The sequence below is a fragment of the Phyllobates terribilis genome, unplaced genomic scaffold, assembly GCF_046119375.1.
Source record: "Phyllobates terribilis strain yellow unplaced genomic scaffold, ASM4611937v1 Scaffold_13__5_contigs__length_258822181, whole genome shotgun sequence".
NCBI lineage: Eukaryota > Metazoa > Chordata > Amphibia > Anura > Dendrobatidae > Phyllobates > Phyllobates terribilis.
Window position 1 is genome coordinate 31,050,475 of NW_027362773.1, and position 19,105 is coordinate 31,069,579.

The following is a 19,105-nucleotide window of genomic DNA, read 5'->3' on the forward strand; positions in this document are numbered from 1 at the left end:
ACTTTTGGGTATTTTCTGTCATAAAGACCCCTCAAAGTGACTTCAAATATGATGTGGTCCCTAAAAAAAAATGGTTTTGTAAATTTTGTTGGAAAAATGAGAAATCGCTGGTCAACTTTTAACCCTTATAGCTCCCTAATAAAAAACAAAATTTGGTTCCAAAATTGTGCTGATGTAAAGTAGACATGTGGGAAATGTAAAAATTGGCCTGGTCATTAATGTGCAAACCACCTTGGGTTGTAAAGGGGATAAAACAAGTCAAAATGAGGCTCAGTATTGTGTGTGGCCTCCATGTGCCTGTATGACCTCCCTACAACACCTGGGCATGCTCCTGATGAGGTTGCGGATGGTCTCCTGTGGGATCTCCTCCCAGACCTGGACTAAAGCATCCGCCAACTCCTGGACAATCTGTGGTGCAATGTGAAGTTGGTGGATGGAGCGAGACATGATGTCCCAGATGTGCTCAATCGGATTCAGGTCTGGGGAACGGGCGGGCCAGTCCATAGCTTCAATACCTTCATCTTGCAGTAAATGCTGACACACTCCAGCCACATGAGGTCTGGCATTGTCCTGCATTAGGAGGAACCCAGGGCCAACCGCTCCAGCATATGGTCTCACAAGGGGTCTGAGGATCTCATCTCGGTACCTAATGTCAGTCAGGCTACCTCTGACGAGCACACGGAGGGCTGTGCGGCCCTCCAAAGAAATGCCACCCCAAACCATTACTGACCCACTGCCAAACCGGTCATGCTGAAGGATGTTGCAGGCAGCAGATCGCTCTCCACGGCGTCTCCAGACTCTGTCACGTCTGTCACATGTGCTCAGTGTGAACCTGCTTTCATCTGTGAAGAGCACGGGGCACCAGTGGCGACTTTGCCAATCCTGGTGTTCTGTGGAAAATGGCGAGCGCCCTGCACGGTGTTGGGCTGTGAGCACAACCCCCATTTGTGAACATCGGGCCCTCATACCACCCTCATGAAGTCAGTTTCTAACCGTTTGTGCAGACACATGCACATTTGTGGCCTGCTGGAGGTCATTTTGCAGGGCTCTGGCAGTGCTCCTCCTGTTCCTCCATGCACAAAAGCGGATGTAGCGGTCCTACTGCTGGGTTGTTGCCCTCCTACGGCCCCCTCCATGTCTCCTGGTGTACTGGCCTGTCTCCTGGTAGCGCCTCCAGCCTCTGGACACTATGCTGACAGACACAGCAAACCTTCTTGCCACAGCTCGCATTGATGTGCCATCCTGGATGAGCTGCACTACCTGAGCAACTTCTGTGGGTTGTAGAGTCCGTCTCATGCTACCACGAGTGTGAAAGCACAACCAACATTCAAAAGTGACCAAAACATCAGTCAGAAAGCGTTGGTACTGAGATGTGGTCTGTGGTCCCCACCTGCAGAACCACTCCTTTATTGAGTGTGTCTTGATAATTGCCAATAATTTCCATCTATTGTCTATTCCATTTGCACAACAGCATGTGAAATTGATTGTCAATCAGTGTTGCTTCCTAAGTGGACAGTTTGATTTCACAGAAGTTTTATGTACTTGGAGTTATATTCTGTTGTTTAAGTGTTCCCTTTATTTTTTTGAGCAGTGTATATAAAGGCCAAAGACAGCAAACTGAATCTTTGTTACAGGTAACAGATATATTACCCACCTATGCAATATTTGTCTTTAGGTGTCACGGCTATTTTACACCGTAAGTCTTATCCTAACCGCAGTGTGGCTCAATATTCTGGTGGCTGCTTCCTCTCCTAGTTGGTGCATTCAGTATTCACTTGCTTTCTAAATTCTACCCTGAGATTGATAGGAGTATACAGCAAGTGAATCTGGGAAGTACTCCCTAGAAAGGACAAAGGCACTGAAATTTTGAGAATTACGGTGCATCAGGGACCACACTATCAATGCTGCATACAGAACAAACAAAGCATCAATGCCTAATGAGGAATACTGCAGAAGAACTCAGCAAGACACGTTCTTCTTCCCATTAGATTTCAGGGGTTTGTAGTATATGCATTAAAGGGGTTTGAAATACATTTTTCAGCATACGACCTAGCCCTAGACACCATGTATTAGTTAGTAGTTAATATGGCAGGCTAAGTCTTTGTCAGGTAAAGCACCTATTAATGGAACATTAGATATTCTGTTTCATAAAACCTTCTCTATTGTAAAGAGTTAAAAACCGCAAGTCATTAGTATGTCGCCTGCAAGACTTGCTTTGTAGTCCCTAGCACTGCTGTATTTATTATAATGAAGAGTATCGTCTTAGAAAAAATCCTGCAGTGAAGAGACGGAGCTGGACAAGATTTTCTGCTGTCATATTTTAATGAGTATCTACCATATTAAACTTGTAGCACATACACCCACGCAGTGCACTCAGATGCTGGAAGCCTGGCAAGCAGTATCCCCCAAGGATAATGTGCCTGCCTCTCCTCTGCTTCGCTGTACGATTCAGTAGCTTCCTATATTACGTTACTGCAATGTCTTACAATATAGAAGAAGGGACATGTAATAGTCTGATAATCCTAATGTAAGGAGGGTAAATGATTTGTCTTACATGTCGTCCTCGTCTTTATTGCAGACCCTTGGATTTGCAATCTAATAATTTCTTATGCAACCAGATAGAAGCATATTCTGTAAACTATCACCAAAAATAATAATGTTGTGGATGGGGCTTGAACATGGCTGCAGGATTAAATGACCTGTGTCCATAGGCGGATTATAATGAGGGCAATCCGGGCTACCACCCGGGGCCCCGGGGCCCCAGGGGGCCCAGAGGTCCGGGGGGTCCATGGACAGATTGCCCTCATTATAATATGTGCGGCGCCGCGGCACATACCGACAGTCAGAGGCGGGGGGCTCCCGGACCGCTGCCCCAGCAGCGGCGCACTGCCGCTGCTTCTTCTTCGGCCGGGCCAGCACTGCACCTGTTAACTTCCCTGTGTGCTGGCCCGGCCGCGTCACAGCTAGGAGACACAGCCCTGTGCGCGGCCGTGTCTGCTAGTGTGACGTCACGCAATGCGCACCCTGCACTGCTGTACCGGAGAGGAGCCAAGCCGGGGCATGGTGAGTGTGTGTGAGTATGTGTGTGTGTGAGAGTGTGTGTGAGTGTGTGTGTGTGAGTCATTGAGTGAGTGAGTGTGTGTGTGTGTGCAGGCAGATATCATTGTGTGATGTCTGTTTATATGTATTTTTGTGTTTCAAATATGTTTATGCGTGTATGTACAGTACAGACCAAAAGTTTGGACACACCACCTCATTTAAAGATTTTTCTGTATTTTCATGACTATGAAAATTGTACATTCACACTGAAGGCATCAAAACTATGAATTAACACATGTGGAATTATATACTTAACAAAAAAGTGTGAAACAACTGAAAATATGTCTTATATTCTAGGTTCTTCAAAGTAGCCACCTTATGCTTTGATGACTGCTTTGCACACTCTTGGCATTCTCTTGATGAGCTTCAAGAGGTAGTCATCGGAAATGGTCTTCCAACCATCTTGAAGGAGTTCCCAGAGATGCTTAGCACTTGTTGGCCCTTTTGCCTTCACTCTGCGGTCCAGCTCATCTCCAAACCATCTCGATTGGGTTCAGGTCTGGTGACTGTGAAGGCCAGGTCATCTGGCGTAGCACCCCATCACTCTCCCTCTTGGTCAAATAGCCCTTACACAGCCTGGAGGTGTGTTTGGGGTCATTGTCCTGTTGAAAAATAAATGAGGGTCCAACTAAATGCAAACCGGATGGAATAGCATGCCACTGCAAGATGCTGTGGTAGCCATGCTGGTTCAGTATGTCTTCAATTTTGAATAAATCCCCAACAGTGTCACCAGCAAAGCACCCCCACACCATCACACCTCCTCCTCCATGCTTCACGGTGGGAACCAGGCATGTAGAGTCCATCCATTCACCTTTTCTGCGCCGCACAAAGACACGGTGGTTGGAACCAAAGATCTCAAATTTGGACTCATCAGACCAAAGCACAGATTTCCACTGGTCTAATGTCCATTCCTTGTGTTCTTTAGCCCAAACAAGTCTCTTCTGCTTCTTGCCTGTCCTTAGCAGTGGTTTCCTAGCAGCTATTTTACCATGAAGGCCTGCTGCACAAAGTCTCCTCTTAACAATTGTTGACGAGATGTGTCTGCTGCTAGAACTCTGTGTGGCATTGACCTGGTCTCTAATCTGAGCTGCTGTTAACCTGCGATTTCTGAGGCTGGTGACTCGGATAAACTTATCCTCAGAAGCAGAGGTGACTCTTGGTCTTCCTTTCCTGGGGCGGTTCTCATGTGAGCCAGTTTCTTTGTAGCGCTTGATGGTTTTTGCAACTGCACTTGGGGACACTTTCAAAGTTTTCCCAATTTTTCGCACTGACTGACCTTCATTTCTTAAAGTAATGATGGCCACTCGTTTTTCTTTACTTAGCTGCTTTTTTCTTGCCATAATACAAATTCTAACAGTCTATTCAGTAGGACTATCAGCTGTGTTTCCACTAGACTTCTGCACAACACAACTGATGGTCCCAACCCGATTTATAAGGCAAGAAATCCCACTTATTAAACCTGACAGGGCACACCTGTGAAGTGAAAACCATTTCCGGTGACTACCTCTTGAAGCTCATCAAGAGAATGCCAAGAGTGTGTAAAGCAGTCATCAAAGCAAAAGGTGGCTACTTTGAAGAACCTAGAATATAAGACATATTTTCATTTTTTTTCACACTTTTTTGTTAAGTATATAATTCCACATGTGTTAATTCATAGTGACGCGCCCCCTGGGCCTGTGCTGCTTCTGCTGCGCAGGGGGATACCCGGAGCCGGATCTGCTGGGGATGGTAGTCCTCGTGGCGGTGACCCGGTCCGTGCCCAGGGTGTCAAACTAAGCGGCGGAGTTTAGTATAAGATGTTATAGTGTTCGACTACGCCACCCGTTGAATGCGGTTATGAAACCGCCGCTGCAGGGCAGACCGCTGAGGCCGGTGGTACGGTTGTGCAGCGTGGATAGTATAACCCCCAACGGGAGGGGTATGGCCTCAGGGCAGCGGACGTGGATGATGGGGATAGTAGAATTGCTCGCAGGCACCAGGAACCACTCAGAGACGGTGCGGTGTAGTTCAGGGTCTTTACTGGTGGCAAAGGTAGACCCTTCCGGGAGTACTGGCTAGCGATCGGGGCCTGGTCAGTCCGTGAGCAGATAGGATCTCCCCTGGCCAGGCAGAGTTGTAGGCCTCCCCACTAATTGTACTCTTCCTGGCTACCTTGCTAGAAGCGGGTAAAAGTAGCCCACGTCCCTGAGTGTACCGTGTGGTGCTCACCCGTATGGCCGGTGACTCGGGGCCTTCTGGTAGCCTCCGCTCCACGACAGCGGTGCTGGTCCCTTGCGTGTGACCGTGCCTTCGGGTTTCTTGGCCAGAGGACCTGAAATCCCCTGCCGGTCGGTTTCTGCTGCTGGGTATGGCTCAGTCCCCACAGCCTCGGACTCCGTGTCCGGTGAGATCTCTTCAGTCAGGACGAGCTCTACAGCTTCCAGTCTCTGACCCCTTTTATCACTGCTCCCACAGAGCTCCTGATCTTGCTCTCCCTGTATCAGCTCCACTCCAGACCAGACTGTGTCTCTGTCTGGGACTCCTCTTCTTCTCCCTAACCCCGCCTCAGCCCCAGTTTATATAGGGGAAGTTCTTCCCCTCCCAGGACTGGGCAGGAGATGTTGCATGCTTAGGATTCCTGACCAGGAGACCTCCCACCTGCTCACAGACGTAATATTGCTATTACTGTGGTAACCAGACCCCTGGGGTTCCACATTCCCCCCTAGTAAAATTTAGTACTCCGGGACTAAATATATTTTTGAAAACATAACAGGGTATAAACAGGAGCAATACAATAAAGAAAAACACATTAGGGTGGTCACGGCGTGTCCGCAACCGGGTGCAATTTTTGAAGCAAAAAGGGTGTCCATTTCACCAAAGAACAGGGAGCCGTAACCAGGTAGGGGTCTGTTCTGCCCCGAGTCTTTAACAGTCTTTAGTCCGTTCCTGGGTTACGCTCCAAACATATATACAACAGAGTTCCGGTTAATCCACAAAAGACACCTATAAAATAACTAGAAAAAACATAATTATTTACAAGCAACAGTAAACAGGTAAATACCAATAAAACAGTCTGAACACTTTAGATCCTCCAACGTACGGGCAACTGGCCTCTAGTGGCCCTAGTAGACCTAGGGAGCTTACTGACTGGTCCTGAGCTACAGGGTGTAGGAGCTGTCAAAGGTAAGCTGGGCAGCTGTCTACGGACTCTTTGGTTCACTAGGGGCACGGCAGGCTCACTATAAGCAGAGGGTCGATTCTCCTGGTCTGCTTGTGTGGGGTCTTCTGCCTCCTGGACCGGCTGCTCTTCCAGCTCTACCTGTTTTTCCTTAGGCACTTGGGATGCTGGCTGGAGGAAGGTGAGGACGGGTACCACAACAGCGCAATTTCCTTGTGTCCAAGACCGAGGGAAGTCTCCGAGTACAGTACTGACCATCTCTTCCCTTTCCTCTGCGAGTCGAGGGTTTTCTTGATCTTCTTCAGGGTTTCATAGTTGCTCGGGACACTTCTTCAGGTGATCTCGGGAGACAATGGCTGTGGTTTCTCCTCCATCCTTACTGATTGTGCAGATTTTTGGGTTTTCATGGCTTGATGGCAGTACGGTGTACGGGTCCTTCTCCCACTGGTCGTCCAACTTGTGGAGCCGTCTTCCTCTTCAAGACCTGCTCTCCAGGTACCAGGGGAACAGCGGGAGCATGCTGGTTGTAAGTCTTCTCCTGTCTTTCTCTTGCTTGACAGAGACTTCGCTCAACGCTCTCCTGTACTGTCCGGTACTGCTGCTGCCTCTCTGTGTCCCAGTCTGCTTCTGGTGAAGTGTCCTCGGGTGTCAGGACTCCCATATCCAGATCAACAGGCAGCTTACCAGGTCTTGCTCTCATTAGGTAAGCCGGGGTACAGTTGGTAGAACCTACAGGGATGTGGTTGTATAGGTCCACCAGATCAGGCAGTTTCTCAGGCCACAGACTGCATTCTTCCAGGGGCAATGTTTTCAGAAGGTCTATCACCACCTGGTTCATCTTCTCGCAGAGTCCATTGGTTTGCGGATGATAGGGTGTTGTTCTTATCTTCCGGCAGCCATACAGAGTGCAGAACTCCTGGAAGACTTCCGCTTCGAAGGCAGGTCCTTGGTCCGTCAGCACCTGCTCTGGGTATCCGTGTGGACGGCAGAAGTGCTGCTGGAAGGCTCTAGCTGCTGTTTGAGCCGTTAAGTCCTTGACGGGGACTACAACCAAGAACCGGGAGTAGTGATCCACGATGGTTAACGCATAGACGTAGCCACTTCTGCTGGGGGTCAGTTTTACATGGTCCAAGGCTACCAGTTCCAACGGCTGCCTGGTGACGATGGACTGCAGGGGAGTCTTCTGGCTGGCACGGTCCTTCCTTCTTAGGTTGCATGGGCCACAGTCTCTGCACCACCTCTCGATGGTTCCTCTCATGCCTACCCAGTGGAACCGCCCGCGCAGCAGGAACTCCAGCTTCTTCCATCCGAAGTGCCCAGCTCCGTCGTGGTATGCCTCCAGTACCATTGCCGCGTCTCTTCTTGGCACCACTACTTGCCAGACCAGTTCATGCGTCCGGGAGTTAACCATTCTGCGGCACAACTTCCCCTTGTAAAGGAACAGTCGACTCTTCTCAGCCCACAGTTGCTTGGTCTCCTCCGGAGCGTCTGGGTCAAGGCGGGCATCTGGCTGAGTCAGCATCTCCTTCACCAGTCGGACGGCGGGGTCACTGTCTTGCGTTTCTGCCCAGTTGTAATGAGGTAAGGGGTTGAACGTAGCGGATTGCTTACCCCTTACACGGTGGGAATACTGGGTAGTCCCATGACAGTGAAACGCGGGGAGTTCAACTTCTTCCAGTTCCCCTGGATCTTCCCCTACGTCCGGTAGGTTTGGCATTCTGGACAAGGCATCCGCGTTGGTATTGGAGCGTCCTGCCCGGTATTTGATCGTGAACTCATAGTTGGACAGGCGGGCCATCCATCTCTGCTCCAGGGCACCGAGTCTTGCAGTGTCCAGGTGTGTCAACGGGTTGTTATCCGTGTACACGGTGAACCGGGAAGAGGCGAGGTAGTGCTTAAAGCGTTCGGTGACTGCCCACACCACTGCCAGGAACTCTAGCTTGAATGAGCTGTAATTCTCAGGGTTTCTTTCGGTGGGTCGCAGTTTTCGGCTGGCGTAAGCAATTACCCGTTCTCTCCCCTGCTGGATCTGGGACAGTACGGCTCCCAGCCCGATGTTACTTGCGTCGGTGTAGAGGATAAAGGGCTGGCTGTAATCAGGGTACGCCAGGATTTCATCCCCCGTGAGGGCCATCTTCAGCTGGCGGAAGGACTCTTCTTCCAGCTTCTCCCATCTGAAGGGCGGCTTCTGGTTCTTGGCCTTCCTGGACTGGCCTATCAGGAGGTCCTGCATAGGAGCTGCCTTTTTGGTGAAACCGGGAATGAATCTTCGGTAGTAGCCTACCAACCCGAGGAACTGCCGCACTTCCTTTACGCTGGAGGGTCTTGGCCATTCCTTAATCGCGGTGATCTTATCAGGGTCGGGGGCCACTCCGTCAGCACTCACCACGTGTCCCAGGTACTGCACTTTTGGTTTTAGCAGGTGACACTTCGACGGTTTCACCTTCAGACCGTAGTTTGCCAGGGCTTCAAACACCTCCGCCAGGTGTTTCAGGTGGTCCTCGTAGGTTTTGGAATAAACTATAACATCGTCCAGGTACAGCAGGACCGTCTCAAAGTTCCGGTGTCCCAGACAGCATTCCATCAATCGTTGGAAGGTTCCTGGTGCGTTGCAGAGTCCGAACGGCATGCAGGTAAACTCGCTAAGTCCCATCGGGGTGGTGAATGCGGTCTTCTCCCGGTCCGCCTCTGCTACAGGAACCTGCCAGTACCCGCTAGTGAGATCCAAAGTGGAGAAGAAGTTAGCAGATTTTAAAGCAGCCAAAGACTCCTCTATCCTTGGTAAGGGGTACGCATCTTTGTGTGTGATACGGTTGATTTTCCGGTAATCTACACACATTCTCATAGTGTTGTCTTTCTTTTTAACCAAGACTAGTGGAGCTGCCCAGGGGCTACAGCTATCCCTGATTACCCCAGCCTCCTTCATGTCTCTAAGCATCCCCTTGGCGTGTTGGTAGTGTGCAGGGGGTACGGGTCGGTATCTCTCCTTTATGGGAGGATGGTCTCCCGTGGGGATGTGGTGTTCTACCCCCTTTACTCGCCCGAAGTCTAGCGGGTGTTTACTAAACACTCTCTCGTACTCTCGAACCACCCCATAGACTCCCTGTTTCTGGTGTGAGGGAGTGGAGTCAGTACCCAAATGCAGTTGCTGACACCAGTCCTCCATTTGTTGCTTAGAGCCGTTACCTTCCTCTGGATGAGATGGAGGCAAGGGTTCCACGGACTGTACAGAATTTTGGTTGATGGTATACAATTTGGCTAGCGTAGCATACCGGGGCAGGTACACTTCCCTCTTCCCGATATTTATTATGCGAACGGGCACCCTCCCATGGCGTACATCAACCACCCCCCGTGCTGTCAAAATGGTGGGCCTACTGTCTGAGTAGACGGGTTCTACCATTGCTTGGTAGTCTCTACCTCTGAGACCAATAGCTGCCCGGCACCAAATCATCATCTCACTTTTTGGGGGCATGGCAATAGGGAACGGGTCACACATTCTCACGCTACCTATCTCACCACCGGAGAGTTCCACTTGTTGCCGTCGCATCAGTGCCCGGATCTCTTTTTGGAGCACTCGCTGCTGGCCGGAGCTGGCGTTCTTGGCAACCTGCTGTAAAATGAGAATCACCTCCGCAAGACAATTTTCAATCACATTAGTTCCTAAAGTTATCTTTGGGTGACTCTCGCGCTTGTCAATGTCTACAATGATCAGTCCCTGTGCTGCCAGTTCGACTTTACCGATTTTAATGGTCATCTCTTTAAATCCGATCTGTGGCACGGGCTGACCATTGCTGGCGATGATACTCAAGTCGTCGTCTGGGTAGCGGGTTATATCTGAGTCATTCCAGTACTGCTTGAAGAGCACGTACGGGATGGTGGTGACCTGTGACCCGGTGTCAAGTAGGGCACTCATAGGAATGCCATCCAGTACCACAGGCAAGACTGGACGTCCTCCCACGTATTTGTCACGCCAGTTCGATGGGCCTGGTGATCTTATTCCTAGGGGTTGGCCCTCTACCCCAGGTTGTGCCAGTTTAAAGGACAGTACCTTGCCATATGTCCGGGTTGATTGCAGCGGCGGCAGATGGGTTGTCCGTCCTCGTTGTATCGGTCGCTGGGTCTTCCTCTGGCCGGTGGGGTCCTCCTTGGTCGGCGCCACGGGATATCCTCCGGTCCGGATGCCAGCTGGATCTTCCCTGGAGTAGAAACCTGTAAGGACTGCACAGTTCGGGTTAGCGCGGCAACGCTTTTAGTTAGCTCTTGGACCTGATGGTGCAGGTCTGTAGCCGGGTCATTGTTTAAAGCCTGCGCATCAGCTCCCACAGGCCCTGCCGACAAGGGCGCCGTCTCCTGGTGGTAAGTGGTAGCAGGGCGTTTGTGGGTCACAGCGCCACCTGGTGCCGGTTCTCGGAGCACCCGGATGGCTCTGTCCTTGAACTGTGCAAAGTCCAGATGAGGGTCCTGTAAGGCCATGGCTCGCAACTGGGTTCGGTGGGCATTACAATGTAGACCCTCTATAAATTGTTCAGTCAACAGTTTGTCTTCGTTTCCCACGCCGTCAGGGTCGGCCTGCTTAATGGCTCTCAGGGCCTCTTGTAGGTTTAGCGCATAGTCCCTTATATTCTCATGTGCTCGCTGCTTGCACCCGTAGAATCTAAGCTTGATCTCGGCTGAGGTACGGGTATCAAAGGTGTCCTTCAGCCGGGCTAGTATCTCTGCGACAGTCCTCCTCCTCCCAAGTGGCCAGGACTTTACCTCCCTTTGGGCTGCCCCTGTTAATTGAGCCACCAGGATGCTCACTTTTTGCTCTTCTGTGAGGGGGTACACCTGGAAGAGGCTATCCAGCCTTTCTCTGAAGTCATTTAGGGTATGGGACTCCCCTGAGTACTGGGGTAGCCAGGCTGCCCCCGGGATGTAGGGCATGGTGAAAGGCATGACCGCAGCAGCGGTGGTGCTGGCGGTGGCTGTGGCAGTGAAGCTCTCCTCCGTATCCGACATCCTCCTCCCCCCTAGTGGACCGTGGCCTACCTTGCGATGATCCTCTTCCGTAGGCCGCGGCTCCGCAGTGGATCGTCAGGGTTGAGGACCTTCCGTCGCGCTCCTGTGACGTCGGCGTCTGCTGGGCTCCTTCCAGGACCTTACGCAACGTCCGGACGTGAGGCGGGACTTCAGTTCTCGCGCGCTTTCGGAGTCCACGCCCCTTTTCTTCTCGCGCGGCGTCCTCGAGATGGCGTCCAATGGCGGGAAAACTCCACGGATGGCGGGAAGAAGGCAAAAGATGGCGTCGGATGGCGGGAAAACTCCACGGATGGTGGGAAGAAGGCAAAAGATGGCGTCGGATGGCGGGAATCTTCACCACAGGTAAGTTTAACAGTCTTTTTCAGGCACGCAGTACCCGGTGGTTGCGGGCACGAAATCCTGCCGACTACGCCAAAGTTGACGCGCCCCCTGGGCCTGTGCTGCTTCTGCTGCGCAGGGGGATACCCGGAGCCGGATCTGCTGGGGATAGTAGTCCTCGTGGCGGTGACCCGGTCCGTGCCCAGGGTGTCAAACTAAGCGGCGGAGTTTAGTATAAGATGTTATAGTGTTCGACTACGCCACCCGTTGAATGCGGTTATGAAACCGCCGCTGCAGGGCAGACCGCTGAGGCCAGTGGTACGGTTGTGCAGCGTGGATAGTATAACCCCCAACGGGAGGGGTATGGCCTCAGGGCAGCGGACGTGGATGATGGGGATAGTAGAATTGCTCGCAGGCACCAGGAACCACTCAGAGACGGTGCGGTGTAGTTCAGGGTCTTTACTGGTGGCAAAGGTAGACCCTCCCGGGAGTACTGGCTAGCGATCGGGGCCTGGTCAGTCCGTGAGCAGATAGGATCTCCCCTGGCCAGGCGGAGTTGTAGGCCTCCCCACTAATTGTACTCTTCCTGGCTACCTTGCTAGAAGCGGGTAAAAGTAGCCCACGTCCCTGAGTGTACCGTGTGGTGCTCACCCGTATGGCCGGTGACTCGGGGCCTTCTGGTAGCCTCCGCTCCACGACAGCGGTGCTGGTCCCTTGCGTGTGACCGTGCCTTCGGGTTTCTTGGCCAGAGGACCTGAAATCCCCTGCCGGTCGGTTTCTGCTGCTGGGTATGGCTCAGTCCCCACAGCCTCGGACTCCGTGTCCGGTGAGATCTCTTCAGTCAGGACGAGCTCTACAGCTTCCAGTCTCTGACCCCTTTTATCACTGCTCCCACAGAGCTCCTGATCTTGCTCTCCCTGTATCAGCTCCACTCCAGACCAGACTGTGTCTCTGTCTGGGACTCCTCTTCTTCTCCCTAACCCCGCCTCAGCCCCAGTTTATATAGGGGAAGTTCTTCCCCTCCCAGGACTGGGCAGGAGATGTTGCATGCTTAGGATTCCTGACCAGGAGACCTCCCACCTGCTCACAGACGTAATATTGCTATTACTGTGGTAACCAGACCCCTGGGGTTCCACAATAGTTTTGATGCCTTCAGTGTGAATGTACAATTTTCATAGTCATGAAAATACAGAAAAATCTTTAAATGAGAAGGTGTGTCCAAACTTTTGGTCTGTACTGTATATGTCTGTATATGTTTGTGTGTGTGCGTGACTGCGTGCGTCCTCCCGCTGTGTATAGATGGCTACGTGTGGCCTCCTGCTGTGTATAGATGGCGCTGTGCGGCCCCCTGCTGTGTATAGATGGCTACTTGCGGCCTCCTGCTGTGTATAGATGGCTACGTGCGGCCTCCTGCTGCGTATAGATGGCTACGTGCGGCCTCCTGCTGTGTATAGATGGCGCTGTGCGGCCCCCTGCTGTGTATAGATGGCTACGTGCAGCCTCTTGCTGTGTATAGATGGCTACTTGCGGCCTCCTGCTGTGTATAGATGGCTACGTGCGGCCTCCTGCTGTGTATAGATGGCTACGTGCGGCCTCCTGCTGTGTATAGATGGCGCCGTGCGGCCTCCTGCTGTGTATAGATGGCTACGTGCGGCCTCCTGCTGTGTATAGATGGCTACATGCGGCCTCCTGCTGTGTATAGATGGCGCCGTGTGGCCTCCTGCTGTGTACAGATGGCTACGTGCAGCCTCCTGCTGTGTATAGATAGCAAAGTGCGGCCCCCTGCTGTGTATAGATGGCTATGTGTGGCCTCCTTCTGTGTATAGATGGCTACATGCGGCATCTTGCTGTGTATATTGGCTACGTGCGGCCTCCCGCTGTGTATAGATGGCTACGTGCGGCCTCCCGCTGTGTATAGATGGCTACGTGCGGCCTCCCGCTGTGTATAGATGGCTACGTGTGGCCCCCTGTTGTGTATAGATGGCTACGTGCGGCCTCCTGCTGTGTATAGATGGCTACGTGCGGCCTCCTGCTGTGTATAGATGGCTACGTGCGGCCTCCTGCTGTGTATAGATGGCTACATGCGGCCTCCTGCTGTGTATATTGGCTACGTGCGGCCTCCCGCTGTGTATAGATGGCTACGTGTGGCCCCCTGCTGTGTATAGATGGCTACGTGCGGCCTCCTGCCTCCTCTGGATTTTTTTTGAGCGTTTCTGCTCTCCCTGGCAGAAAAAACGGATGCGGATTGTACATGCGTTTTCCTGCCAGGGACAAGCGGATGTGAAGCGTTCTTCACTTGCATTTTCGCGGGTTGACAAGCGCTTTCCAAGCGATTTTAGCATCACTTGGAAAGTGCTTGACAACTTGGTCACACTATATAAATCCACGCAATCAGCATGGATTTATATAGTGTGACCGTAAAAGAATGGTAAAAAATAAAAAATAAATACTTACCTTCTGATGGCCTGCCAACGTCAGCGGCCGCGTGACCCGTCACATGACTAAATGACGTCACCACAGGTCCTTTAGTCTACCGCGAGCAGCCGGCAAGCCAAGACGCATTGGATAAAGACACCGGGGGCCATCAGAAGGTAAGTATGGTGCCCGGGTCCGGAGGAGAGTCTCCTCTCCTCCACACCTGGGTACCATCCGCACATTGAAACGCATGGATTCCGCATGTACAGATGCAGTGATGCGGATTCCATGCGTTCCAATGCAAGTCAATGGCGGCGAAAACACTGTGCTTCCGCAAAATAATTGGTAGTGCTGCGGATTTTTCCGCAATGATAATCCGCAGCGAAAATTTCTGCAGCATGTGCACGGCACATGCGGATTATCATTGGGGAACATGGCAGACCTTCTACCAATTGTTTTTTAAGCGTTTCTGCAGCAGAATTGCCGCTGCGGAAACGCTTAAACGCATAGTGGGCACACAGCCTAAAAAAAATTATAATTAATTTCACGTGAACTATCACATGATCTATCACAAGTAATATAATCACAGTGGATAATCATGATATCAGCATGTCGGCATGTTGGGCACAAAACTGAGCGGTGCAACACATAGGGAAGGTAATTATTATGCCGACATACTGATATCATGATTATCCACTGTGCTTATATTACTTTATGCATGTTTTCTAAGGTGGGACTTGTGACTTGGGCACATGCTCCCCGGATCATGGGTGGAGTTCTAGTGCTGTGACTCTTTTATATATCTAGGTTGATATTCAACCCTGTTTGGGAATGTCTTAGATCCCATGCACGACTCCACCTGTGATTCTTGAATATAGTCACGCACATATAGATCTGTGTCCCCTTTCCCATATGTGATTTGCATCGCATTGATTGTGAGCCGATATCTGGACCTATGTTTCATTACTGATGAGGAATTTTTCTCCTGTGCTGTCGCTAATGAGCACAGTTCTTTTATTGATATGTATGTATGTCTAGTGTTTAATAAAATTTTGGTTATTTCTATCGTGTTTAATAAAATTTTGGTTATTTCTATCATGATTAATGGTTTGGATCTTTCTATGACTCCATAATAGTGCTTTGTAGGTAATATAATTAAATGAATCTTGATCTATAATGAATTTTGTTGCCCAGATTTTCTTTTGTTTCTATTTAAATATTTGTATAATCTGATTTGTGTGTGATGCATCAGCACTAAATAGTCTAAGTTGGTGAAGTGAAGTGAGAAAAATATAGGCATAAATTACATTTATGGGATCAAATAACTAAAAATTAACATGTGCATATGTATTCATCCATTTTGCTATGAAGCCCTAAAAATTGAGCAATTACCTTCATAAGTCACATGCTTACTGAAAGGAAGTCCATCTGTGTGTAATCTTAGTGTCACATGTCTGTCAGTATATACACTTTACCTTTTCTGAAAGGTCACACAGGCTGCAACACCTTCAAGCAAGAGGCACCTCTAACCAAACAACACCTTGAAGACCAAGGAGATCTCCAAACAAGTCAGGGACAAAGTTGTTGAGAAGTACAAGTCAGAGTTGGGTTATAACAAATATCCCAATCTCTGATGTTCCCCCAGAGCATCATCAAATCCATTATCAAATGAAAAGAACATGGTAAAACAACATATCTACCAAGAGAGGGCAGCCCACAAAAACTGTAAGGCTGGGCTAGGAGGGCATTCATCAGAGAAGCAGCACAGAGACCAAAGGTGACCCTGAAGGAGCTGCAGAGTTCCTAAGCAGAGACTAGAGTATCTGTCCATATGACCACAATAAGTCGCACACTCCATAGAGGCGGCCTTTATGGAAAAGTGGGCAGAAAAAAGCCTTTACTTACACACAAAAATTGTATGGCTCGTTTTGAGTTTGCCAAAAGACAAGTAATTGACTCCCCACCTGTATGGAGGAAGGTGCTATGGCAGATGAGACCACAATTGAACTTTTGACCACCAAGGTAAACGCTATGTATGGGCCAAACCAACACAGCTCATCACCCCAAGAACACCATTATCACAGTGAAACATGGTGGTGGCAGCATCATGCTGTGGGGGAGGATTTTCGGCAGCAGATACATGGAAAATGGTCCGAGTGTAGGGGAAAATAGATGGTGCAAAATACAGGGATACTCTTGAGTAAAACCTGTTTCAGTCTGTCAGTGATTTGAGACTGGGACGGAGGTTCACCTTCCAACAAGACAATGAGCCAAAGCATACTGCTAAAGCAACGCTCAAGTGGTTTAAAGGGAAACGTATAAATGTTTTGGAGTGGCCTAGTCAAAGCCCAGACCTTAATCCAATTGACAATCTGTGGTCAGACTTGAAGATTGCTGTTCATTAGAGGAAACCATCTAATTTGAAGGAGCTGGAGCAGTTTTGCCTTGAGGAATGGACAAAAAACCTAGGGTGAAGATGTGGAAAGCTCATAGAGACTTATCCAAAGCGACTTGCAGCTGTAATTGCCACAAAATGAGGCTCTACAAAGTACTGACTTTATGGGGGTGAATAGTTATGCACACTGAAATTTTCAGTTATTTTGTCTTATTTGTTGTTTGATTCACAATAAAAAGAAAACCAAATGTTCACAGTTGTAGGCATGTTCTTTACATGAACTGATGCAAACCCTCAAAAAAAACCTGTAAAATTCCAGGATGAGAGAGAGCAAAAACACTAAAAATGCCACAGTATCTACCTATCTATTTGCTAGTAAAATCCATGCAGTATTGTGCTTGACTATACCTGAAAAGTCAGAGATCTCCATGTACAGTATGGTAAAACACAACAGGTATTTGGTTGCTAAAGCCAAGTTACAGCACTGCAACATGTATGGCCAATAGTAACGATAACCATTTAGTAGGCAAATTGTCTTTTCAGAGAAGAGACAATTTGTGTATTTACTATCCTAGTGGAGCATTGCATGGCCTATATGCCTCCTTACTCTGTCATGTCAGGCATGTCACTCTCCACAAGAAGAAGCTTTAACCCTTAGACCCCAGTCAGAGCCTCTAACACAGCAAAATCAGATTTCATGCTTTGCACTTAGGAAGAGAAACACTCTGAAACATGTCTCTGCAAATTAAGATTCTGGTTTGCATTTTATCCCAGGTCATGTGGCAAGACTTATCAAAGGGTCAATATAGACTATTAGGACTTCCAATAGGTGGCACTAGAGTTCAAGCCCTCTTCCTGTCTGAATAGACAATTTGCATATTTAATTTCCTAGAAGAGCATTGCATGGCCTACAAGTCTCCTTACCCAGGCACGTCATTTTCCACAAGGAGAAATATTACCCCTTAGATAACCATTTAGTATACGCAGGTATACATTTTCTTATGTCTCAATAGTTACAATATATATAAAAAACTATATTTTATTTATAAACATTTCCACCATGAGATAAGAAGACCCAGCAATAAATGACAGACAGACCCCATATATGAGCACGCGCTGTGTATACTTACTCTGGAAATGCCAACGATTTGTTCGTCTGGGAGGAGGCTAATGTGCACAAAGCAAGACTCAAAGTTTCCATCTTCCTTTTTCTCCAGCAGATCTTTTCCTTGTATTAAAGAGACATGCAATGTATTGGAATTCACATCATAGTCCATAGTGACTTCAATCTGTCCCACAGTAAAGTCCGAGCCAAAGTTATTTCCAATGGAAGAGATGGAGCTGAGGGAATCGGTTGAGACGGACTTCCTTAACATCCCATAGGGAGTCATTTCCATGTCCCTGTTGATCAATTCCATTGGACCAAATTCATTAATACTTTCATAGGTATCATTGAGATTTGCCACCATTGCATTTCCCTGAACGGCTCTCTAGAGAAGAAAAGAAACATAATAAAGTTTAAGTGAAGAATTTAACTGGAACTTTGTGATCCAGACTGAATATATAATGTTTAATGCTGCCAAACCCTGGATTTCTCTCTTTCTTGAGAGCAGCATATCCCCTGAAGGGGCAGAATTAGGAAGGGAAAGGGGAGCTGGGCTGACGCAGGCAGGTATCTGATGAACTGATACCATGGGGCAGGTGTACTATCATAGTTTTGACAGAATTTTGGCACAAATTTAGACAAATTTATTAACTGAATGTGACAAAAAGGACAGACGTTTGTGTCACACTTTGCAAATTTTAAAGATGTGCACCATTTTTCAGGGGCAAATACTGGCCCAAAATATAACACTCAAGAGGTGGCCTTAAAAAGGAAATAAAATGTGCCAAAAATGTGCCAAATCTATCAAACAGTATATGATAGCTCTATGAAATAGCCATTATGAAAGATTTGGATTTTCTTGACTACGTCTATTCTGCGAGAAGGAAATAGTTAATCTGTAAAATGTGTTTTGTCCATACAATGGCTCCAAGTCTAGGACCGGACAGGCTGTGGTGGAGGCCTTTGGGAGTCATCACCATGAGAAATGGTGTGAAATATGTTTTGGGTTGTTGAACAGTAAACTCAGACTGGGTCATTAAAGGGAACCTGTCAGATGATTCATGCTGCCCAAACCAAGCGCTACATGAATGAGAGCCTGGTGGCACGATTGTAAACAGGTAGACTTTTCTATGAAACACTGGAGAAAATATGGTTTGAAGTTCTGATTGGCTTCTCCCCATCCTATTCCAGGTGATTGACAGGTCTCTTTCATGTGTGTAGATAGGGACAGACCTACCAATCACCTACAGCGGCGCTGGGAATAGCCGGCCAGGGGCGGTGCCAAACTAGTATCATCTCCAGTATTCTGAGAAAAATATACCTAGCAGCAATCATGCAGCCAGACTCTTATTCGTGCTGCCCGTAGTTTGGGCAGAATGGATAAGCTGATAGATTCCCTTTAAGATGCATAATAAGTAGAGCGACGGCCCAGGATTTATTTTTGTATTGTAATGTATTGCTTTGCTGTGCAAAGATGGAAGGCTTCTTACCCATGTGAAGAAGGCTTTACAGCCATCTAGGCTTATATTGGAGGCTTTCGGCTTCCGCTAATAGAACATCATACATACTTTATTGGTTCATTATAGTAATTCCATGT

General features: G+C 48.9%; 1 protein-coding gene across 4 annotated transcripts in view; it reads right to left on the reverse strand.

Annotated features, from left to right (window-relative positions):
- Positions 1–19,105, reverse strand: part of SYT12 (synaptotagmin 12) — a 235,039-nt gene that overhangs the window by 100,181 nt on the left and 115,753 nt on the right. For all 4 annotated transcript variants that reach the window (XR_012252657.1, XM_073658045.1, XM_073658044.1 and 1 more), the window contains one exon: positions 17,534–17,893. Coding sequence is in view for 3 of the 4 variants with exons in the window: in XM_073658045.1 (XP_073514146.1) it covers positions 17,534–17,893 (360 nt within the window). In the remaining variant the exon portion in view is untranslated. The remainder of the gene's footprint in view (positions 1–17,533; positions 17,894–19,105) is intronic.